Below are 25,461 nucleotides of genomic sequence, written 5' to 3'. Positions count from 1 at the left end.
CCTCTGGAGCTCCCCCTTGGGCACCTGTTCCTGGACGTTTCCAGAGCCCGGCCTCAGGGTCTGTTCTGAAGCTCTGAGCGCCCTTTGGAGAGGGAAGCATGGGTCAGCACTTGGAGGCTGGGCCGAAATGCACGTGTACTTCACTGGCAACTGAACTGGGAAGGCTTTTGTTAGATTGTTGAGGTGGAGAGAAGGGTGAATTGTTGGGGAAAATTCAAAGAGAAATAAGTGTCAATCATGGAAGATGAAGGAGAGAAGAGCGTCCCCAAGGAAATATGGGCAGGTCCCCTGGGTTTTTTCAATTAACAACTATACCGTTCAACCCCACGCTGAATTCCTATCTTGTGGTCAGTCCTTTGGAACCTTCGGGTCTAATGTCACCCATGAAGGACGGCACATGTATTTTTGTGTGCACACTGACCACCAATAAAATTGTACACAGCTCTAAAGAGAATTCTCAGTCTAAGACATTCTGTTTCCCAGACTCCAAGGAGAGCGTTGTGTGGACACCTTCTGCTGAGTCCCTCTTACACAGCTACTAGAACAAGCTAGAAAAGTCACTCCCTGTTCTTGCTCCTCGTTACCCACAAACTGTGGGTGACGTCTGGTTCATTCCCTCTGGAGGCAGGAGATGATAGGGTCTCACACTTAAAAACATCAGAAAGACGGATTGCGTGTTTCGGGTGGGATGCTGCACAGGGATCGAACCTGGTGAAAGGAAGCTGGAACCAATGTGCACCCGTCCAGTGTGGGATCCGACCTCCACAGGGAGACAGGCCAGCCAAAGTGCCGAGGTGTGCCCTGCAGAGCTCTTCTGCTCAAATTTTCTTCCAGGAGAAGGAAATTTATCGCTGGCCAGCCAGAGAGTCCCTGAAAACCATGCTGGCTGTGGGCTGGACTGTGGAGAGGACCAAAGAAGGAGAAGCCCTTGTTCAACAACGGGAAAATGAGAAGCTTCGAAGCACATCCCAGGCCAGCCAGGTATGACAGAGGCCCATGCTGGGCCGGTCTAAACCCCGGAGAGCCTGGGGACATTCTCCCCGGGGCTCCAGAGGCCAGGACCACCAGCCGCGAGCCTGGGGACCTCTTGGGATACATCTTTGGCAGCTGGTATGGGGATGCTGGGAAGAATAAGGAAAATCAGGGCAGCCCTAGTGATTCTGCCCTTGCTCTCCTAGGGCAACAGCTACAGCCCCGCTCCCCTGGACCTCTCCAACGTGGCGCTCTCCCGAGAGCTCCAGGTCAGTGCCGACCGCTCCCAAACGGGGCCACTTGCTCTCTGAACCCCGTCAAGGGCAGAATGTGTTACCTCCAAGGAGGTGTTTTGGTTTGTTGTTTTTTTTTTTAAGATCAAGGAGAAGGGAAAGAATGCCTAGAACATATCACCACAAAAATATAAATAATTGAAAAGGGCCCCTTTGGGCAGCGGCCACAGGGAAGGTCTCAGCAGAATTAACCAGTTATCTGAGAAAGTGGGGTTTTATACATCTGCCAGGGATGCCATAGAACAGGTAATCACTCTTTAAAAGGCAGAACAAATAAATTCTGTATCAAAACCCAAAACAGAACTAACAATGGCTAGGAGAAAATCTGTGAAAAGATGCCTGGGTTAGGGGGTGCTGTCCTGCCCCTGCGGGCCGCCCGGCCACAAGGGCATTGGCATGTCCTGCAGGGGGTCCACTCGAGTTCCCCGACGGTGCAGACACGCAGTCGTTGGAGGACTTAGGGAAGTCCTACCAAGAAGGCAGAACCGAGAAGATGAAACGGAGAGCATTCAGCTGCCTCCCCGGTCATCCCCGCCCCCGGCTCGCACTGGGGGGTGGTCATGCGAGGCCCCAGCCAGGGCCAGTTACTCCTCGCAGAGTCCATCGGGCCGGCCCTTCTGACTTCAGAGGAGGTTTCTGTCCAAAGTACACCGTTCCTGGTCACTGCTTTATGAATCTTATAAAGATAAATTCTGTCTGAGAAATCTTATTTGCAATCGTTTCCCCCAAGACATGACTATTTTTAGCTTGCTAAGCTAAACACTTTCAGGGACTCTAGACTTTTCCTTCACCCCCACTTCCAGACCCCTAACCTCAGGTCAGGAGTGAGAGACTGAGCTCCCGTGATACATGGAGAGCCACCAGAATGCATTTCCACATGGAAACGTGTGCTTCTCCTGAATGCATCAAACCGCCAGGATCATAAGTTACGAGGGAAGGGCAGAATCCGAAATTGTTTTCTGTGTGTACAGGAAGACATCAAACTAATGAGGTGCATAAGCACAGACTAATTAATAAGGAGGGCAGACACTCAGTTGCACGCCTCGCGGTTGACGTTTGGTGGAGCCTTGCCCGCCAGGCTGCCTGAAGCTGCCTGGCAGACAGCAGCCCGTTGCTCTCACTTTGTCTCTGACGGCCCTCTCCCTGGGGACACAGGGAATGGTGGAGGTCATAGCTGAGAACTATCACAACATCTGGGCCAAGAAGAAGAAGCTGGAGCTGGAGAGCAAAGGTAAGCCTGGTTCACAGCACCCCCCGGAGGCTGAGCTGGGGCGCAGCAGGTGTGTTTCCCTGGAATTGCAAGGGAAGAGCCAAATTTGTTGTCAGCTCTCACCTTACTGACCCCAGGTGGTGGCAGTCACCCTCTTTTGGTACCATACGACACCCTGACCGCCAAGGAGAAGTTTAGGGACCGAGAGAAGGCACAGGACCTGTTTAAATTCCTCCAAGTGAATGGCATTGTGGTTTCCAGGTAAGTCATCTTCTAGGGGACATCCATGGGGCTGGGCAGCCCTATAGGTGTGGCCTCTCCCTCTTCATGGGCTTCATTACCTGCCTACAAAAAGAAGGGGAAGGGTCGTCAGGGAACATGTATAAAGGACCCATGGACAAAGCCAAAGGGGGGAAGGATTGAGGGTGGGAGGTGGGGGTGGGCGGATCGAGGGAGAGTGATGGGAAGAAAATGGAGATAACTGTACTTGAACAACAACAACAATTTAAAAAAAAAAAAAGAACAATCCAAAAAATAATGAAGAAAAGAAACATTAAAAAAAATGGATCAAAACAAGAATCGCAGGTGAGTCTTGGGAAAAAAGAAAAGTTTTATTTTGCAGGATGAAGCCCTCTTTTCTGACATAAACAGAACCAGTCAATATCAGATTTAAAAATCAATCACAACACAATATAAGTGAACAAAACAAAACAGAAACAGACTCATACCTACAGAGAACAGACCAAAGGTAGCCAGAAGGGAGGACCGTTGGGGGACTGGATGAAAAGGGTGAGGGATTTGAGAAGTACAGATTGGCGGTTACAGAACAGTCATGGGGATATAAAGCGCAGTGTGGTCAATAATGTGGTGATAACTGTGCACAGGGCCAGGCGGGTATTGAAAATATCAGGGGGAGCACTTTGCAAAGTATATGACTGTCTGACCACTGTGCTGTACACCTGAAACTAATACAAAATAATAATGTAAACTGTAATTGAAAAACCATTAACAAAGAAAAATCACTAACAGCAGAGTTATAACAAATTATACATGCATACCTTAAACATTTAATTTTAAGTTAAAGTATGTCAACATGTATTTATTCACAAATCTTGTGCTATAGGCCAAGGCCTTCCTTTGTATGTTGTCCTATCCACTGGATTACAGACCATATCCACAATGCATCCTCAAAGCTTTGCCGTCGTGGCTTTATAAGGACAGTGAGAATTACGGCACGCACAAAACCGTGTGCGTGCAGTGTCTTCCGGATGTTTTTTTTCCATTTCGTCCCCTTCCTTTTACAGTTTTCTCATACATACCTACTTCAAAAACTATGTGTGTGGAAATTTGCTATTGCAGGTCTTTGCAAAATATGCAACTTTGCCCTCATAGAATCAACAGTTCTCTTGACACTTAATTTCGTTGTTGTATGTGATATTTCATTAAGTTACACCACAACAATAGTAAGCCGTGCTGACATAGATAGTCTCTGAATGAAGAAACTGATCCCTGGGAAGATGCAAGTGCAGGCAGTGGGGGGCATTGAATGAGTCATGGTCTCCTAAGGTGTTTTATCTGGATTTGTTTGGCAGAATTATCTAAGTGAATGTTTTACATGAGAATGATCTTGGCTGCTTGAGTCTTAAAAGTGGAGCCTGTCTTCTCTCCCTGGCCCAATGCCTGCAGTGGGCTGTGCTCTGTAGGGCCCTGCATGCTGAGGCCTTTGTGGAAAGAAAAATAAGCTGCTGTTTTTATTCTGATCCAGCCATTCCCCCTAAAAGGGATGTTTGCTGAGCCAGCTGCTGTTTCTTTCAGTTTCCTACAGAATTTTTGACACTGAATAGCAGAAATCCAAATAAAAATTTATACAGATATTTCTATTGTGTATCATATGAAAAAAATAACAAAACTTATGTGCCATACTGTGAAGTAGGAAAGGTCAGACAGTGGGAGACAGCCTCGGGGGAAGCTCTTGAGAAAGACACCCACTGTCATCTAAACCCTGTTCTTAGCACCAAGATGAGTGCACACTGTGATTTGCTGAGAAATAACTAGCTCACAGAAATGAAAAGTTCCTCTTTAGTATAACTAAAAAGAAAATTAAAGAAATAGGAGGGAAAAGGAGAAAGATCATTGAATTAAGCAAACACATCCTAATGGCCATGTGCCAGCTGCCAGAGCGTGTGGTGGACACCTGGATGTACAGGTGAGGCAGCGAGACCCCTGCCACCAAGGAGAACTCCCCATTTCCTGCTACCCACACCTCTGCCCTGCTCCATCCTCAGCTTCCCCATCACTCGGTGACAGCCCATTCATTGTTCCTGGCTCTTCTCTCTTTGTCCCAACCCATGCCCAATCCTTCAGGAATTTCTGATGGTTCTACCTTTCAGACACCTAGTATCTGACCACTTCTCACCACCTCCATGCTGTCACCAGGATTGCTGAAAGAGCCTCCTACCTGGGCTCCCTATTTCAACCCTTGTCCCCAGTCAACTTCAAACCTGATAACTAGAGTAATTCTGTCACAGTGTAAGTCATATCATGTCATTCTCTGCAGAACTTTCAATAGACCCCCATCTCAGAGCAAAAGCAAAATTTGAAGGATGGCACCCAGGGCCTTCATGACTTACTCCACTGCCCGCCCCCTAGCCATCCGCACCCCACTGTCTGCTCACTCCCATGCCGTTCACACTGGCCTCTGCCGTAGTCCTTCAGTGCAGCGTGCATGCTCCCGCCTCAGGACCTTTGCGTCTCCGCTCCCTGTGCCTGCAAAGCTCATTCCCCAGAGTCCATAGCTCATCCTCTCCCTCCCTCAAGCCTTTACTCCAACAGCCTCCTTCCAATGAGAGCAGCACTGAGTGTTCTGTTTGACACTGCAGTCTGCTCTCCCCACTTCAGACACACCTGGGCCCCGCCATCCTGCTTCAGTTTTCCTTGTTCCAGAAAGCTTAGTAACGTCTATCATTCCGTATCCTTTCTACCTTGCTTCAAATGTTGTTTGTGGCTGTCTACAACATGTAAGTTCATGGGGGCAGGGGTTCCTGCTCACTTCTCTGATTTACCCCTGGCTCAGTATGTGTTGATTACATGATGAAGATCTCTTTGAAAAATCTTTGCAGACATTGTTGTAGTACAGATGCATATGCAGCGAGGCGGGTTCCGTGTGCAAAGGGAAGTCAGTCAGATGAGCCAGGTCACGTGTGGGAAATGGCGTCAGCGTGGGTAGGACTGTTGACATGCCAAAGTCACAACGTCATCTCTCTTGCTTCCCGGGTTTACACGTTTCCGACCTAGAGGTGTGAAGGACATGGAGCTGGATGCCTCCTCCATGGAGAAGAGGTTTGCCTATAAATTTTTGAAGAAGATCCTGAAATACGTTGATTCTGCTCAAGAGTTTATTGCACACTTGGGTAAGTCTTGTTGCAAAATGTCACAAACGTGTATGCTTCTCATAGTGCCTCATAATATCACAGAATTTTATATTTCTTCATCAAGGAACAAGACCTTTATACTGTAGCTGTTTGTGATTCATTTGGGCACTTGGTTCTGGGGAGGAAACCCCCAGGGGCTCCCCCAACACACACCAAAAAAATTGGTTTCATCCTTGGTTTCCCTGCTGGGTTTATGGAACCATTTGTCATTTTTCATGTAGCTCATCCTACTTTAACTTTCCTTTTGATTTGAGACCATGAGCACATGACTTACCTTCTCTGAAGCTCCTTTCTTATCAATTAGGTGGAGAAAGGGGAAAAAAAGTAATTAGATAAAGTGGAGAAAAGGGTAGTGAAACAGCTTGGAGAATTGACACAAGAAAGAACTAACCAGAACAATTGTAAAGTACTGTGTAAAATACAAGACACTGTGTAAAAATCAAACAGCTGCTCTGTTTCTAAACTGCTGGGACTATGTGGTCTTTGTTGTTTAACTCTGGCCACCTGGCCAACTTTGTGTTACTTGTGTCCTTATAGAAGCCCTTGTCAGCAGTGGGAAAACTGAAAGGTCTCCTCATGACCAGGAGATCAAATTCTTTGCCAAAGTAAGTGACCCTGTATACTTTACCAAATTCCTTTTTTCTTAGGATCTGCACAGTTCAGGGTATAAGTTAAGCTAACCCAACAAAGATATCCAGAAATCCAATGGCTTCAATGAGACAGACATGTATTTCTCTTCTGTGGCACATTCCCGAGGCAGGGGGTGGTCCAAGTAGGCAGGGAGCCTGCCCTGCTCCACGCCATCACCCAGGGTTCCAGGTTCTTCTCTGATGTCCCACCATCTCCTAAGGCGTGGTCTATGTCTGCCCATGTGGTCCCATAGGCTCGCCTGTACCACATCTGTGGCAAAGAGGGAAAGGAGAGGGGAGGGCAAGCTGCTACTTTTTTAAAGTTCTATCCCATTAGCTAGAATGTAGTCACTTTCACCTCACCTAACTACAAGGGAGACTGGACAATGTGTTCTCTAATCTGTGCCCAGCTAAAACCCAGGGGTTTCTATTGCTAAGAGAAAGAAGAGGAGAATGAATCTGAGTGCCAGTGAGCAGTCTCTGCCAGACAGCCCTACTCAGAGGACTGATTGCACGGGTGGCCCTGGGGCAGCCACGCTATGTGATGCAGGGACAGAATTGGCATGGCTAGTATTGCTGGCCCAGGCTCCAGAGTGCCTGTGAGATGCCATGCTCCAGAGGCCGCATCTCAGTGCAGGTGTCTCACAAGTCTCCCCTGAGAATGGTGACTTGGGCCTATACTCGTATATTTTTGGGCCCTTAGTTGGTGGACCTGTCCTTTCCCATGTCACCATGACTTCTGGTTCTAGGCATAAAAGGAAAATGTGTTCAAAACTGAGAATCACTGGGTCGAGTTTCCTGGAAATGTCAGGACAGCATTCAGAGGCTTTTTGCTCACTGAGAATGAACTTCTTCAGAGGAACCACAGGAAGGGCTTTGGCTGGCTTAGAAGTTCATTTCTGGTGGGTTTTCCAGGTTCTCCTCCCGCTGGTTGACCAGTACTTCACCAACCACCGCCTCTACTTCCTGTCGTCCCCTCTGAAGCCCCTCAGCAGCGGTGGGTATGCCTCCCATAAGGAAAAAGAGATGGTGGCCAGGTGAGTCTGCAAAGGGAAGAGAAGGTCACGGTGCTGATGTGAATTACATAAAACTCCAGATTCCTGGAGACTAAGTGAGACTTTTGGAGAAATTAACTATATGCTGATGATCGGTTGCTTAGAGGTTTTGGTTATCACCTGGGTCTCGAAAGTAAGTTTATTCATACTTATCTATATGTTATTATCCTCGTAGCCAAGAAAAGTGCACTGTTTGGGGATTTCAGTAGGGCTGGGGAAAATTTGTATATCCGGTCAACTTCTATGCTGAAATAACATTTAGAAAAAGGCGAAGGTAATTCTGAAGCTTAGGAAAAGCAAACATGCAACATTGAAAAGAAGCAGATGAACACTGTTTTCAATTCCACTCTTTTCCTGATTTTTAAGGCTAAAACTTAAAAACAGAATCAGATCTTACAAGTTCTGGTGTAGGCAATCTGAGATTTGAAATCTAGAGCAACATAATTCAAGTTAAATTCTTAAGAGGGAAAATTTTTTCATCAAAAGCACCAACCCCCTTTACATGTCACTGGGCAGAACAGGTGGGTTCCTCAGCAGAGATCAGAACAAAAGGGGTGCGTCCTGATCAGGCTAAGACAGGGGTGTCAAACTCATTTTCACTGGGGGCCACATCAGCCTCGTGGTTGCCTTCACAAAGCTGAATGTAATATTAGGACTGGATAAATGTAACTACTCCTTAACTAGGGGCAAGGAGCTCAGCGCTGCCACTGGGTAGAAACAAGGTGCTGGACTAGCTAAAACAAGGTTTGGCCCTCGGGCCTTGTGTTTGCCACCTGTGGGCTAAGAGATGGATACCACCGCGCCTCAGGGTCTCTCGGTGTTTGATTTATGAATGGCAAGGAAGGGGTTCAACTATTACACAGCAAAGAGTTAAGGATTTGTAACGAAAGCGGGTTATCACCTCCTTCCCTAGCATCTGCTGATGGTGAACTGCATACATAATACTTAAAGAGGGCCCAACTATAAGGTGTCACCCCCTTTGGGAAGATATTCGTATGAGGACTTAGCTAACACTTATTAAACACGATATGGCTCAGCAGTGACCTAATTTTTCATATGTAAGAGTCATGGCCCACTCATGCATCCTTACCACCATGCTCAAAATTCTAAGACAGCTGTGTATGATGAGCTCCACTTTGCAGGTGAGGGAACTGGGGTTCAGTCAGGTGACCACAGAGCCTAAAGTGTCCCGGGGAGTAAATTAGGGCAAACATGAAAGCCCAGTGCTGTCTGTGCAGACCAAGTGCCGTTTTCCCTGCACGGTCATTACTTAATCTCATTTGTTAGGAAAGGAGGAGCCCACACTATCAAAATGACATACACAATCAGTTACTGGCTAACAACTTCCTAAATATTTTCAGGATGCACCAGTGTATTTTGCAAAAAGGTGGGGAACTGAGGGGCAAAGTGAGATATTCAGACAATCCAGCAGAGGGCAGGTGTGTCTGTTTTCTTCACCTATGTTTTTTTTAGATTATTAATTCATGGAAATGTAACATTTGTTCAGCCAGGCACCATTTGTCACGGCTGAAGTACAACCTGGATCTGATCAGCCTTGCAAATAGCTTTCAGCCCCAGCAGTGGCTTGCCACAGAGGCTGTGGTGTCTGCATGGAGGTGCGCACATTTCCAGACCCAGCTGGTTTGCAGCCTCCGCCCTCGCCCCACCTCTTCCAGCTCAAATGCTTTTCAGCAGGGCTTTCCACACTTGCTCTCCTGGGAGCCCTTTAATTTATCACCTTCAAAATCTGAGGGGACTCTAAGGACAGTGCTTCTACTTAAGTCCTGGGCACCCCAGGGGACAAGCCAGAGCCTGTGGAGATTTCCTGGGCCTTGGCACGCCTGAGAAAGCGCGTCTCACAGCAGGGGGACCATGTTAGCATTAGGATCAAGCAACTGAACCATCTGCTTCAGCCAGGGAAATGCTCTTTTGTATTTATACAGAGCATGCATTTATCTCACCAGAAATAAGTGAGTTTATCAGCCCCACGTCTAAAAAGTAAGGGTAGTGTGAATACTCTCTACTTACAGGTGAGAAAACTAACCAATGCACTGAGCCATGAGGTGGCTGCACCAGCAGCCTAGCCTGTCAGGGCAAAGCCCCGGAGCTCACATTCTTCCAGGCTGCCCCTCCCCCAACTCCATGCGGTATCAGATATATAGCTCCAAAAAAACAAACGCAGTGGGAAAAGGAAAAAAGAAGCAGTCCATATTTAATTTCACACTAGCTGGCTGCCCAATTTCTATTAACTTATTCTGAGTTCTCTTAAGCTCCAGGGCCAGGGTTCCAACTGATTTCTACTGAAAAAAAAAAAAAAAAAATGACTAACCAGGAGGGACTTTGGCCATGATTCTTAGGAGACAGCCCAAAAAGGCCCAGGGTATTCACTGAAAACTTTTGAAAGATAAGCACATTTTCATCCTCCCCACCAGTACTCAGGATGTATTTCTTCTCCATTCGAGCTATCCTCTAAATTAAGACTTCAGCCCTGTGTAGGGCATGAAGCCCATGGCAAGCTATGCAGGAGAGATTGGGAAGGAATTCAGCCCAGCCTGACCTTGGAGTCCCATGGCCGGTACCAAGTGTTTTTAGTCCAAGTGTTTCTGTTCCACCAGGAAGGACCGCTTTCTGAAGGGGTTGCCAGCCTCCTGTCTAGGTGTGCTAGTGTTGAGTACCATCAGAGTTCTGGGGAACCTCCTCCCACTAACACGGACAGCACAGGTGGAATGGCGGCCTGGTGCCCCTGGATGGGGTCCATCTGTAACATAGTTAGAAACATGTGTGGGCTCCTTTCTCACTACACAAAGCCCTCTGTTTGGCACTGTGGAAGGTAAAACAGTGAGACACAGCTGGATCTCCAAGGGCTTCCAGGGCAGAAGGCACAAAAGCATAGTATGCAGGCTTTCCTAGCCTCCAAGGACACAGCTAGCACAGCAAGCTAGTCAGGCCCATCCATGAATGGGAAATGACAATGGAAAGCAATTTCTTACATGTTTGGTTCAACATAGCATTGCCCATACCTGAACCACTAACTTTCTTCCAGCCTCACCTTCTTACCCACCTCCCAGCAAAGCCCTCACGTCCTAGTGGAGGCTGCAAAATGATTCACCATCCATTTCAGCAATGGAAAAATGATGTTTCCACAGAATCCCCATTTATTCCTGAATGTCATGTGAATGAACATTTCAGTGTGTGGTACTCTGTGGTAAGGAATGGTTTTCAAAAGCCAGCTCTCTACAAAATACTGCAACTGTTCCAGAAGGACTGTTTTCTATAAGGTTGGAGGCTCCCACGAGGTATCTTTCATGGCTCTCCAGCAAGACTCTGAGAACCACGTGTATTCCTGGTGTGGTCCAGAGGCTTGTTTGAGAAGAACATAGAGCGTCTTCCCAGAGTGCCACTGAATGCTCTTTGTTTTCCAGTGGGGGGGACCTGGGGAGGTACAAATCAATCCTTGAGTGTGTGTGCCTCTCCGACTCACGCTGTTTTCTGCTTCAGCCTGTTCTGCAAACTCGCTGCTCTCGTTCGGCACAGGATTTCCCTCTTTGGTGAGTGAAAAGAGGCATGCTAAGGGCTGCACTCCTCCCTGTAGTCCTCCTGCACTCGCATTTTGCCTTTTTGTGCGTGTCTCCCACAGAACACCTGAGCCCGAGGACGAAGGTGTCACCTAAATTTGCCATAGAAAATTGGTATGAAGTATGATAAATGACCTCCCTATCCCTTTAACAGCTCTGATTTTCCACACCAGTGAAGGTTTTAAGCTCTTCCTCCAACATCCATCATAAAGCAGATGTGTCAGGCCAGAGATAAATGCATTGTCCCTGAACACAGACCTCGCATGCTGGGTATCTGTGGATCGGTGGTTGATTATGCTGGGCTGTGGTTTGTGCATATTGATAAGATTGTGTTTGAAAGGCTGACTGGTTCAGGGAGTCACAGGCGATACTTTTGATTCTAGGGAGCGATTCTACTACAATGGTGAGCTGCCTTCATATCTTAGCTCAGACGCTCGACACAAGGTAAGTCTGCCCAGTGTTTTCTAGTAGTTCCTCAACACTCACGCTCTCACTCAGGACTGCACTGGAGAGAAGCAGACAGGGAAAGGATGGATCCTACCCTGACGTTAGCACTTCTTTGTTTCCCCATCTGCATGGCGGAGGGCCACAGCTAGGGAATATGCTCAACGCTGAAAACTGAGCATTTGATCATTCTTGTCGTCTCTTACTGAGAAGCTCACCTTCAGAAGATGAAATATATAATTTGGCAAATACATTATAATAAATAATGAGCCACTCTGTGCCTCATTCCCCACGAGAAAAAACAAGAGCTGCCTGATGGGTGGCAAGGCCACCGCCTCCTGGGAGAGGGGAGCCATCACCCTCTGTGGTGGCCCAGGAGGGCCGTGTGGGGAGATGCAATTACCAAAAGACCGGAAAGGGAGTGTGAGCCCGAGGCCAAGGGCCTGTAGGGAAGACAGCTGAACAGGAAAGGAAGTCATACGTATATACACTGATAATAGAAATATTTTATATGTGATGAGACAAAAATGAGACAAACCGTGGGAACAACCGGCTGACAGGGAGCTTTCTTTAGCATGTTCATGTCAAAGTAGAGAGGACGACATCCATCCCAAATGCAGAAGAGAGGCAGCAACCTGAGTGGCCATGAGATGAAAATCCACTACAAACAAAGAGTAGTCACACACACGTGCGCGCACACTCACACACACACACACACACAGTTAAGGATAATTGGGAGTTTTAGGCTTTTGAGAGAAACAAGCATTGTGGAAATACTGGAACAGAACAAAGTTTGCAGGTCAGACCAAAGCCTCCCAAGGGAGCGAGGGAACTTTTCTCCCAGAAACGTGGGACACCTTGGGAGAGAGTCCATTTTAAAAAAAAAAATGTAGGGCAGTGTGTTTAATTGCCATACCTGAGAAAACCTGCGGCAGGAAAGTTAGGGAGGTGGCAGGTAGCTCATGAAGACTTGCAGGATGGGAGCAAGCCTCACTGACTTTCCTTGTTTTTGTTTTTCTGGTTAGTTGGATGATCGTGAAAATGCTGTAGCTATAAAGCAACTGTCCTTAACAAGCCTGTCATAATCCTGTAAACAAGATGTAGAACTACAGAAAATAATAGATGACTTCTAGGCTTTGTTCCATTCTAAGGTTTAGGAAATTATTCTTGTGGGTGAACCTCAGATATCCACAGCTAATCTTCACGCCTATACGGTTTTGTCAGTGAACTGCCTAAACTGTCTGTTTTACAAGGGGCTGGCTGTCCCTCTCTCTCCCCTTTCTCCAAGCAAGGACATCCCTGTGAGCTGATAGAAATCTAAGCTTCAGTTGACTTATTACTTTGTTCTCACTCTCTAAGTTGTCCTGTATCACAGGAGAGCTAACATTTCTCGCTAAGCCTTATAAAAGTTGTTTATCTCATCGTGAGCTCCAAAAACTCCCCTCACTGTCCTTTTAATTAATATGTGATGATGTAGCCACGATATGTATAGCAGGTGGCCAATATCCGTTCCATTCTAAACCATCCTCTGTGTTTCCTGAGGAGCTGGACACAGAGTCCCTCAAACAGAGCATGTCATCCCATTGCCAGGCCTCTTTGTACTTTGTGGTCCAGGTTTCTCCTGACACATGTCATCGGGTGACTGGAGTATCAAATATCTGCCCAGCTCGCACTGCAAGTCACCAGTTTCGAGAAGGTAGTTGGCCAAAGGTTCAGATTTTGCTTCTGGTTTTGAGTGCTGTTTGCTTGCAGGACCGTCATGAAGTCGGGCTCAGAGCTGGTGAAGGCCGGGTTACGAGCCTTCTTTGAAAATGCCGCAGAAGACTTAGAGAAGACTTCGGAAAACCTGAAGCTCGGGAAGTTCACGCACTCCAGAACGCAGATTAAAGGCGTCTCTCAGAACATTAACTACACCACGGTGGCGCTGCTCCCCATCCTGACGTCCATCTTTGAGCACGTGGCGCAGCATCAGTTTGGGGTGGATTTGCTCTGTGAGTCAGACTGCTGTGTGTGTGCGTTCAGGAGGAGCACACAGCCGCAGACAGGAAGCACGCGGCTCAGTTGCTGAGGCTGACCTTGAGGGAGGAGCAGAGAGATTATCATTCCATGCTTTTTTCCTTCTTAAATTTAAAAATCAAGTAGTAGACTCTAGGACGGGAAGAAATCCCCAAATTTGAGTATATAATATTTCATCTTTTCCCGCTATTATTCAGGACCAGGATTTTTCACTGACTGGTTTAGCTCCCTGCCTTTGTGCTCCTCTGCATTCGAACAGTTTATCTGAGTCATCATCCAGCAGGAGACAGAGGTTTGCTCCCAGGGCTTTTCAGCTACCAGCTTTCCTGTTAAGAAGCACTAATTTATTCACAAATACCAGGAGCAAAGGAAAGCTGCTAAGACATCCTTATCTGAGCCTTTGGAAGCCCACAGTCAGTTGGTTTTATTGCAGTTTACAGTTAGTACATGGACAGACCCCTCATGCAGATACTCTGCCACCACGCTTCAGTTGCACACTTTAAATGTTGGCGCAGGGAAAAATTTAATTTAGCCAGTTGTCATAGCTAAGGCTGTGTCTTCCGTATCCCTGAGCAACTGAAAATCATTTATTTCCATGGGGTTGGGGGACTGGTGGGGGAACATCTAACCTCATTATTTTGTGTCATGGAAATAATACACCTCCTTGTTAAAAAAATAAAAAATGAAATTAGTTCTCATGGTGCCAAATTAGTCCCTGCCTTGTTATGAGTTCTAGACATTAACAAGAGCATGTAGCCTTCAGATAAACTTTGTGAGTTGCTAGGTGGAATATGCCCTTTTTTAAAGGAAATGTGGCAAAATCATTATCTGGTTGAATGGCCTTTTGAAAAACTTCCCTCAGAGAACTTGGGACAAGGGAACATGAGGAATTTTGCTCTCGTTGCTCTGTCTCCGAAGAGGTGAGCACATTGTACATATCTTCCTAGGAAATGAACAAAAGGCAAGGCTCATTCAAACTTCAGATTCCTCGAATTCTTCTTTTCAAAGCAAAGAAATGTTCCTCTGGGTAATATTTGGCTAAAGTGTCGCCCTCTATTGAAAAAAAAGAGTCTCAAATGAGGGACTCATTGGTCCAGTGATCCTGTGACCACATCCTAAGCCCCACAGAGGAATGGGTGGCTCCGTGCAGGGTGTTTTCCCGAGAGTTTTCTCGCCCAGTTCAGTAATTTGCATCTGGACAGAAAGGGGCTGTGTGTGGGGGGCGGGGGGGGGGGGGTGGAGAAGGAGAGAAAGATCTCTTCGGCTCTGGGTGATGGCGAGCACGTTTTCCCTGTGGGTAGACCCTTTCCTTGTGCAGGAGGTGGGGAGCTGTGATTGATCCGCAGTGATGGCCGCTCTGTTTTGTTCTTTGCAGTGGGTGACGTGCAGATTTCATGCTACCACATACTGTGCAGCCTCTACTCCCTTGGGACGGGAAGGAACATCTATGTTGAAAGGTAATTAGTGAACAAAAGAGGCCAACACATTCAAGCTCAAGAAGATGTTAGCATCTTTTCAATCCAGCAAAATCAAATGCTCACTGAAATGGGATGGTGATTTTGAGCCTAGGTTATGAAATGCTTGTGGCAATACTAAGAAGTGTAAGGATGCTATTAAGATTTATGACTTTTGTGGAGATAGCTGGTGAATGTATGTGGCTGGAGAAGCAGCATAGCCAAGCTAAAAAATCTTGTGCTAGTGACTAAAAAAATGTCAAAGAAATGCTCAGTTCTTCATAATCACAGCTCCCCAACAGCTTCCAGAGTTCCTGGGGTTAAAGCTTGCTGAGAAGCTCAAGGGACATGAAGCAGTTGCTTTAGCATTTAATGAGTTTCCATGTGATGCAGTCCCAGACCTTGGCCATTCTCGGCTGTCAGATTAGCTATAGTTTTAAACAAGGCCACACTTGGGTAGCAGAAATGCTATTCAATAATCTTGAACCTGAACAAACTGCTTTTCAGAGGCGCTTGGGTTTCAGCCTTGCTCTCTAATCTGCCTGCAGCTACAGAAGCCTTTTGTGACCCCTGCTTTTCACCACCAAACGCCAGTGTTCTGTTGTTCTGTTCTGTTTAAATGTATGCGGGTGATCAGAAAGATAAACAGTGTAAGCCAAACTCTGGACTTAGTGTTATCCTTGGAAGAGTTTTTTTTCTCCTCCCCCCACCCCCGCCCTTTCAAATGAGGAAATTGGAAGGAATTCCATCTGAGCTTAAAATTAATCTAAACATTCCTTGATAGCTGTGCCCTGTGAGCCCCCTCAGCTTATGGTGCTCTATCAAACAAACCAATTTAAATCCTCGTTTCACCTCAAAACTTACATAAACTCTAATTGACATTTCTCAAAAAAGAAAAAGAAAAAGACTGGTTCCTTGAAGAACTAAAGAACTAATGATTTGAAATCAGGCACTAGCAAGAAATGTCTGTATCTTCATCCTCACAGCGTCCAGATAGCTTCTACAGTTCAAGAAACTAATGACTGTTTTATACTGATTATGACTTTCATTTCTTATAGTTGCACAGCCTTCCTTATTGTTTTACTTAAAATATGGGTACTTTTGTCGTTTAAGATTATGAACTGGGGAAACAAAAGTTTTAACCATATTTTATACCAAATCAACAAGAGAATCAATTTAAAATTTTTCGTTTTATGGAAGTTGGTCGAGAATTTTCCTTAGGGAAGGTGTCTTCAATTCGTTTTTCCCGTTAAACATTTGTGAGTATTTTCTCAATGTCTTATTTTCCCATTTACTGTGTGTGTCTATACATGCATCTGTATGCGCCTGTGTCTATACAGTTTTTTGAAAAGCTTATGCATTATTCTCTTGAAGAAAAAAAGGGGGTCAAAGAAAGGTCAACTCTGAAATGTCAGACCAGAGAAAGATTGCACTTCACGTGGCTCTTTATTTTATTCATACAGTCATTCCAGTTTTATTACATATTGTGAATATCAGCGCTTGTGATTCATGCTCCGTGTGGGCAGAAGTCAGGCTGGCAGAAGCACCCACACCAAGGCCACTCCTGCGGTCTGACAGTCAATGACTTACAACCCTAGGGCTGTCATGCTGCCACCGGGAATGACTTTTGTTTGCTTCTTTGGTATTGTGAAAGTAACACACTCTTAGAGAGCTATTTCTCCCTTCTTTCCCTGCCCCCCTTTGACCTGATGTTTCTGATCAAAGGCAGCACGCCATCCCTAACCCTCTGATGTTGCTTTTCAGTGCCATGCTCAGCCCTGCTTTCTGCTCCCCGCTACGAGTTGTTTTTTCTCCTTAGCACCCTCTGGAATGTACATGAAGGGACTTTCAGCACTGCAAAGCCCCAGATAGGTACAAGGCGTAAGTGTGATTGCTGTGCTGACTTTGTCTCCCTGGCCATAGACATGTGAGAAACAAGGTCCCAATCCATGGGAGTGATACTGAGAGAATGACTTAAGAAGTAACAATAGCTGAAACACAAATTGAACCCTCCTCAGTCTGTCACCATTGACCGAGTACTGCCCATGAAAAATACCGTACTAGACCAATAACAGCTAAGGAGGGAAGAAAAAAGAGTTTCCATATCCAGCAATAAACTCTTCAAGAAGGTCCTTTGGTTGCCATGGAGCTGTTTGTGTAGCCCTTGCTCCGGTTGGTCCATACCACACTGCCCCCTGGGGGACACTAATGACCGGAGAAGTGTTATAACAGCAGGCCTTTGCCCAGCTCAGTCCCTCTGGGGCCTAGAGGCCAAGGTCATTCACTCTGGTATTTCACAGCCAGGAGCATTAATTGGCAGACTTCCGAGCCTTACTTATATAGAACTTTTAGCAGAGAGGCCAAGAGAATTGTTGTTTGTATCCCTCCTGGCCAGTGGCTAATTAGCATCACTGGGAGCTCCAGACCAGAAAAAGGCCTGTTGTGACTTTGTAGAGACTCAGGTTTCTCAGTAATTAGTATCAGGGAGGACAGGGTCACGCGTGGCCCTCAGGGCAGTGCAGCACTGGAAAACTGACTTTTGTCCCAAAGACTGCTTGTGTACCACGATGATGGCTTTTCTGGAAATCCACTTTCATGAGATCATGATTTTGATTTTGGTGTGAGAAAGAGAAGAACAATGGGTCGGTTCAGCACCAGACAGCACAGGGCCCACTGCTCCCTGGACTCACCTCCCCGGGCTGAAGGTTTGCTCTCAGATCTGATGCTCTTCGTCATCCCTGATTTTTGCCCAGGGATTTTTTTTTCTTTAACTCTCCCATGCAGCACGTCCTTCTCCACCACAATTTAGTTTATTTCCTCCTTCTCCTCAAAAGGTGAGGCGGAGGAGAGGAAACACAGTGTTTCTCCTCATTGGCCACTGTGGTTGGTGAAAACGGTGAGACTGTAGACTGAAAAGAACAAAACACCATCCTACATCCTGTTCAATGTTGACAGGCCCTCACCTCACTGAGGGAGTTGGTCATTCAGGTCTGAACCTAAGACAATGTCTCTTATGCTTTTCCACTGCCTGGACTTGAGCAAAGCCGGGGAGTGACTGGGGGGAAAGGTGGTGAGAAGGAATGCACAGTGGGGAAACGGGGCCAGCCTGCAGCCTGCTCAGACTGAAGCAGCCTTTGCCGAGGCCTCCTAGAGAGTAAGCCTGGTCTCTGTAGCCCCACGTCCCACTCTGTCCCCTTCCACGGCTGATGCGGCCTCCAGCTGGGGTCCGCAGCATTAATACACGGGGCCCAGAGGACTGGCTCCATCCAAGGGCTGCCGCTGCTGTGCCCCCAGTGCAGACCTGGACTGGGATGGGGGAGTGGAGGAGGGGTGAGCAGCCAGACCTTCAACGGAAGGACCAGGCTGCACCATTAGCTAAGAAGTGACTTGCCTACCTGAGGACATTCTTGCTTGCTGGAGGCTGGTTTTAAAGTTATCTGCTCAAATACTTTATGGCCAAATGAGCTGTCTGCTGGTCCCCTACCAGCCAAGCCTAAGAAGATAGAAGATAAGGAATAAATCCATATTTATTAATTGTCCTTTAAAGTAATTAAAAAGTCACTTTTTAATAAGTTTAATAACTTGACTAAATATTGTGTGGGGCTTCCAAGGAATACACAGCTTTCTACCAACTCGCTCCCTCACCCCCGCCCTCCTCCCTCCCTCTAGCCCAGCAGATTCCTCCAGCATCTCAAGCAGAACTGTTCTCTGCACAGAAGTCCCCCCTTTTCTGCAGGGGATACATTCCCCGACCCCCAGTGGATGCCTAAACCACGGGTAGTACCAAACCCTATATATATACCATGTGTTTTCCTCCACAAACATACCTCAGATAAATTTTACTTTGTAAATTAGGCACAGTAAGAAATGAACAATAACGTAAAATAATTATAACAATATGCTACCATGCAAGTTATGTGAATGTGTCATTGTTAAGAGAAATAAGGGCTACTCGAACACAAGCCCTGCAACACTGTGACAGCCCGTGTGATAACCAGGGGCCGCTAAGTGGCTACCAGGGCGGGATCGTCTGCAGCGTGGAGGTGCTGGACAAAGGGGTGATTCACAGCCCAGCAGGGATGGAGCCGGGTGGTGCAAGATTTCAGCACGCCACTCAGAACAGCATGCAATTTGAGATCTGTGACTTTTTTTTCCTGGAATTTTTTAGTTAATAACTTCAGACTGTAGGTAACTGAACCCGCGGAGAGATGTTATTTTATCACACTGCTTCCGGGTTCTGTCCTTTCTCTGCATTCAGTGAGAAAGGACTTTCTCCACCTGGAGACACAGGCTAGAGCTGTCTGGCTTACTCCTTGGGGAGCTCCGGCTCCCCTAGGCGCCCCCACCACCCAGTAAGTGCTTGTCACCCACGTCCAGAGACCCTACAGTTTTGACATTCTGGCATTTTCTTGGGGCTGCCAGATGTGTTGGCTGTTGCCATAGTGAAGGGCAGGTGACACAGTGCAGGTTTTTGGTGGGACCTGAACGGAAGGAACCGAGGGCTGAATGCCTCTCTGTTTCCGCACTAGTGGGGCAAACGTTCGCTCTTGGCTGTAAGTGTGCCCTCTCTCGCTGGCCGTTTTCTCTGGTGCTTCTGTAACATCCCCCAAAATGGCGGCCTTCGACCCCCCAGCATCCAGGGATGTCGCTTGTGGGCTTCGTATACACAGTGTCAGTGCTCAGCTCGAGCTGATCGGTCACAAGCAAGATGGGCTTGCACACCATACGCCCTTCCAGTGCTCAGTTCTAGACCTGTTGTCCACATTTCCCACGAGTGATCTTGGTTTCGTGGTCTAACAAAGGACTCAGAATATTGGTGTTTTTGATAAGAAAGTTTTCTCCTTATATGGAAACTGACATCCATGTGAAACTCCTGGGACAGGTGTATGGTGTGTCCATGATTGAATGCCAAAGAGTAGCTAAGAGAAGATATTTCTGGGTGAGAACCAGATGGCTCTGGTTTCAAGTTCATCAGAAAGCAACAGATAACAGCCCCCACACAGGGCTCTCAAGCCAGCACTGTCACTGCGCTGTCTCGCTAGCAGAAAGGACCTGCTGGGTTACAGCTCCAAGGCTGAGCCCAGGTCTGCTCGGGGGAAGCACTGTTTCAGTACCAGCTCCACACTGACCAGCCAGGGGCAGGTTCCCATCCCTCACACTTGGAGACTTGGCCATCCCACAAGCAAGACAAGTCCTCTCTGCTGGAGAACTGGAAATCTGAGCTAGGAATCCCAAGCACTTTATTTTTGTTCGGTTGCTTGTTTCAGAGAAAGACTCAAAACCCAGAGCTCAATACATGGTGGACACTCAAACATTTGTGAAAGGAAGAGATAGAAGTAGTAGGTGGCAGAGGTCTGTCCTCAAGTCAAGCAGTATGTTTAGGACCTCTTATTTCTAGGACCCCTTATTACAAGGCAGGTATTTTATTTTGTGTCTAATTCATGATTTTGGCCCCTTATCTACTGTTCCCACTGGTGATTGTAGGCTCTATCCATGGTAGGGAACAGATGCAGAGAAATTACACAAAAGATTTCAAAACATTTTAAGAACAAGGAGGATCAGACTCAATGTGGATGTCCACAAAACTTGCTCTCAGATATGCTGGGAGAAAAGAACAAAGTGACATAGTATATTGTATCACCTGAGCCAGTTAATAACTAGGTTCCAAGTAGTGAGACCATTGCAAACTGTTGGTTAGTGTCCAGCAAAAGATCGGGGAGAAGGAAGTGCCTGCAGCCTCGCTGAGCCCAGGGCCGGTGGAGTAATCCAGGGAGAAGCAGCACGAGACATCCTGGGGAAGGGGCCTGGCCCGCCAGCGCAGGGGGCCAGCCTGTGAGCGGCAGCACTTCTGAATGGATTTCTTGTTTCTAGACAACGTCCCGCCCTCGGAGAATGTCTGGCTTCACTGGCAGCTGCCATCCCAGTGGCGTTCCTGGAGCCCACCCTTAACCGTTACAACCCGCTCTCAGTCTTCAACACCAAAACCCCCAGGGAGAGATCTAGTAAGTATCTTCCCACAGTGACATGCCCTGTGCTGAGAGGAGAGCAGCAGGGAGCGAAGGCCACACAGGCAGGGGGCAGCCCCCTTCCAGCACTGCTGGTTCCCCGGGGTCCAGGGTTGGGGGCAGGGGGCAGGAAGTCAAAGCCCGTCTCCATCTCACTGGAAGAATGGGCATGGGCAGGTCCTTTGTGCTCATTCAACTTTGGTTTCTTCCTCTATAAAATGAGGAGACAGCCTAGCTGATTTCTAAATCTCTTCCATCCTAAAACCCCAGGTTCTGTCACTGACCCTGGGTCTTAACTTCTCCTCCTGCATCTGGAGATGTGATGACTCATTCACAGTTCCTCTCCAGAGTGTCAACAGAAGGGGCACATCTGCGCTAATAACCTAATTAAGCTCTTCGAGTCCCAGGAGAGACTGTTGCCAAGGATGATGACCACATGTTCTCCCTCTGCATGGAAAATAAAGCCTAGGAAAACACCAGAGGGAATTGGAATTATACATGAAACAAAATCAAACCAGAGCACCAATGCACCAAGTTCTAGGACAGCTGTCCTAGGACTTAGGAAGTAACGTTTTATTGCAACACGGTCACACCCACTCATTTACATGCTGTCTGTGGCTGCACTAGCGCTATGTCGGGGAGGAAAATAATGTTCCCTCTCTCCAGCGTTATTCTTGGCTAAAACTCCCCTGTGGAAAAGACAAATTAAAGGAGAAAAATGAAACTATTTGAATCACCTACATGTGTGTGCATACAGCAGCCCCACAAAGAAGTAAGACTGGAGAGGTAACCAGCGGACTGAGCCTTAAATAGCATCCTGAGCAAGGGAAGGGGCCAGGGTGTGGGGCCTGAGAGAAGAAGGCGACTCACCTGCAGCCAGAAGAGGAAATGTTTGTGAGCAGAGCTGCCCTGCCCATTCGGATGTGTCTCCAGTGAAACAGTTATGTTGGGTCATAGGTCTCTTCCTGGTAGGCTGCCTTTCTGATGTAAATTCCCTTTATAAATGTAGAGTTCTTTGACAAAAGGGTAAGTGCTACTCTTTTTTCAGAGCTTCTTTGTGCAGTTTCCTAAAAACAATAATCTCTGAGCCGAAGAGGCAGGTGTGCAGGGCCACGGTCTGCCCGCTCCCACCCCAGCGGCAGAGACTAGTCGAGGCGGCACAGACCATCTGGCCTGCAGTGTAGAGTATTTGCTCTCCGGCCCCTTATAGAAAGGTGTTCTGCCCCTTTCTAGGAGAACTGTAGAGCTGGAACACAAGGCAGGTTGTAAACCCACTCCTGGAGGAGGAAGGGAGAGTCCTCACACACGATCAAAGTTGATCCTACTGCAGGGCCTCGGGATAGAGGAGCTCCAAGCAGGAACCTTGACGCCACTAGAAATAGCTGCAATGATCTGACGGAGCAAAAGCTACCACATGGTGGGCCTCATCAATATTCACAAAAAGAAAAAACCTTAGTGAACCATTCACACCAGAGCCATCCTATTCAGACCCATTGGTATACCAGCAGTGACCGAGCAGCATGGCAATCCCACTTAGTGTGGGCCCCCTTCGCAAACTGCCGTGGGGTCCTAAGGGAGAGAGTCCTGAGAGAGTGGGGTTCGTGCTCCAGTCCTCTTTGTCAGCAGTCTTTCCATCTAAGAAGGCAGAGAGCAGAGCCACAGTGGATTTATTCCCATTTGCTTTTGCTACTTCAGATCAAAGAACTACCTTGGCCCCAGGAATGATCACCAGGACAATGTAGACAAGGCCACACTATAAAATTCCTTTCCTGAGCTAGAGCGCAATAGACACTAGTGTTCTCAGGGCTGGTTAAGGGACAAACATTGCTGAGATGCCCCCACTTTCCAGAGCTGGGTATGAAATGTCTAAGTCCCCAACACCCTCAGCTTCACCTCACCCTTTTTCTCCTTTCTGGGACTAGCGAAAGTGTATTTCCTACCTTGTTTTTTCCCCCCACCCTCTCATGATTCTAAATGAGTCCCATCTTGCAGCTGAGTGGGAGCTGAGCAGCAGAGCAGCCTCTGGTAACACTGAGAAAGGGCTGTGACACCTGCAGGCACGTGCCAGCCCAGGTCGTGCTCCCCATGCCAGGGTCAGGGCCCAGGCATGAGTGCTGGATTGTACACGTCCATTCTCCACCACCTGTGATTCAAGGAATAGTGTGTCTTTGTCTCTGTATCAGCAATGTGTAGATTTGAACCTTGGGAAAGAGAGACACCTCCTCTGCTCCTGGGCTCATAGAGGTGCAGCAGCAGGCGAATGGGGAACTTGACAATGACAGACACAGGAAACACTAGATGGGCTTTGGGAAGGAAGGGAATGGCTCTCCCCCATTGTTCTTCTTCTCGAGCTATTTGAGAAACATGCCTCCTTATTTCACATATTTTTACATTGATTTAATAAGACATGTTCATAAATAAAAATAACTGCCCATCATCACATACTGCACGTTGGAGAAAAGAGACAAGCTTGTGATTAGAGATGACACGGTCCTTCTTCCATCAGTGGGCCATCGGCATACCGTGGGACTCAGTACCCCAGGCCTCTAAGCCCATGTTTCCCATCATTTAATTAAAGACAGAATGCTGATCATGTGTGTGTGGCTCTTGAAAAGTAGAGTGCGCGTGCATATGTACCTGGGGTAACCAGGTTCTCCTGGAGCCAGAGGATGACTGATGGCTTAAGAGACTCTAGGGAGGTAGACTTCGTTCATTATATAAGGTGGGCGGCCTCAGGGATCAAGAAGGGGCAGCAACGTACAGGGTGACAAACAATGTGAGTCTGATTTAGAAATGCAATATGAACTGATTTATCAAGCCTTCAGTCAATTGGACATCTCTATTAAATTCCACTTAGCATTCTTGACAGCAGTTACTCACATTAGTAACTCTTCTACCACATAAGATCCTGGCACATTTTCTGACTCATCCAGAAGTTATTAAGATGTGCCTAGAAAAGGCTTAATACTGTTATGTGCCAGTTATTCAAAACTAGATAAAATCTTTGGTTATGTGTGGCAGTGGTCACTTGATCAGAACATTAGGTTGGCCAAGCCTCCCGGTCACCGGCTGGCTTACTCTACACACCAGAACTGGGATGATCGCCCGGAAGGAAGGGGGTCCGGCTGCCATGGAAGCTCCGCCTCTGCTGCACAGGGGCACGGCCCTCAGATGCCCTCTTCCTGCGGGAGGGGCTGCTCAGGGAAGGAGACGCAACTGTAGAGCCTAACTCAGTGATCCTCAAACCCTCGCATACACCAGAATCACTCGAAGGCTCCCTAGAATAAAGCCTGCTGAGTCCCCTCCCTAAGCTTCCAATTCAGTGGGTCCGGAGCCAGAGGGTCCCTTCACTGCTCTGCTGCGGCTGCTGGTGGGAGGACTTTGCTTTGGGAGCCGTGGATCTAGAACAGTGACTCCAACCCGTGTGCTGCAAGAGGCACACCGCGGTGCCGTGAGAAGTTTAAACATGCAGGGCCTCGCTATTTAGTCGGGGCACTTTTTTCTAAACGACAGCCAACACAAAGGTAGCCATCCTGTGTGAACGAACTGAGATTTTACCTATTTTTTTTGTTGGACTGACAAAAAGTATTTTTTGGTGTGCAGCAGCATTTTGGTAATTAGTGTGTGTGCCAGGGATGACAAAGGTTGGAAACTGCCCATCTAGAAGAGGAAAGGGCAGGGTGTTCCAGTGGTCCCCCATGACAGTCCTGTGTGATTGTGACAGGGCCCGACTGAGGCTGTTTTTCAGGTAGATAACTCAGCAGCTTTCATTCTGTGGTTTTGTTATGTGGCATTTGAAGTTCAAAACACCATCTGAATGGCAAATGTTTCCTCTACTCAAGGACCAATTACATATAAATAACTTGTAAAGGTCGTCATAATGACTCCAGTGTAGAAACATCAAGCAACCGTTTTTCTTAGGAAAAAAAGTGTTTGTGATGATGTATTATCTGTGTGTCATTTACACACACACACGTACACACACCTGCCCCTTCTCATTTACAGTTTTACAGCCAACAGTTGTAAACTTCGGTTGCATCTGCTGTGGTCTGCACTGCTCTGTGTGCAGAGCTGGAGGGTAGAAAGTTTGACTTCTCTCTTTACATATTTATTCTGGTGCTATTTGTATAACATTATTTTGTTTGTGAGAGTCTCCCCTCTGCTAAAGGGTACAGGCTAGACTTGGTCTCTGCAAATGGCCCACGCAGGCAGTGGGCCGTGTCTGCCCTGTGTCACCCCCTTCCACTGTGACTCATGGGACTTCAGTGTTCTTTGGCTTTGACACTGTGAACACTTTTGAATGGTCTGGATTTTAAATGACATTGGTCCACTCCTGGCATCCAAGGAAAAGAGATCTTGAGCCTTCTACTCACCCAA

At 47.3% G+C, this 25,461-nt stretch overlaps 1 protein-coding gene across 1 annotated transcript in view; it reads left to right on the top strand.

Annotated features, from left to right (window-relative positions):
* Positions 1–25,461, top strand: part of RYR3 (ryanodine receptor 3) — a 502,054-nt gene that overhangs the window by 407,911 nt on the left and 68,682 nt on the right. The window contains 12 exon segments of the mRNA XM_036031373.1: positions 835–981; positions 1,179–1,241; positions 2,421–2,496; positions 2,613–2,736; positions 5,770–5,885; positions 6,444–6,511; positions 7,451–7,572; positions 11,089–11,138; positions 11,549–11,609; positions 13,362–13,600; positions 15,001–15,082; positions 20,951–21,081. Coding sequence (XP_035887266.1) covers positions 835–981; positions 1,179–1,241; positions 2,421–2,496; positions 2,613–2,736; positions 5,770–5,885; positions 6,444–6,511; positions 7,451–7,572; positions 11,089–11,138; positions 11,549–11,609; positions 13,362–13,600; positions 15,001–15,082; positions 20,951–21,081 — 1,279 coding nt within the window.

The sequence above is a fragment of the Phyllostomus discolor genome, chromosome 1, assembly GCF_004126475.2.
Source record: "Phyllostomus discolor isolate MPI-MPIP mPhyDis1 chromosome 1, mPhyDis1.pri.v3, whole genome shotgun sequence".
Lineage (NCBI taxonomy): Eukaryota > Metazoa > Chordata > Mammalia > Chiroptera > Phyllostomidae > Phyllostomus > Phyllostomus discolor.
This window is presented reverse-complemented; position numbering and strand designations above follow the sequence as displayed.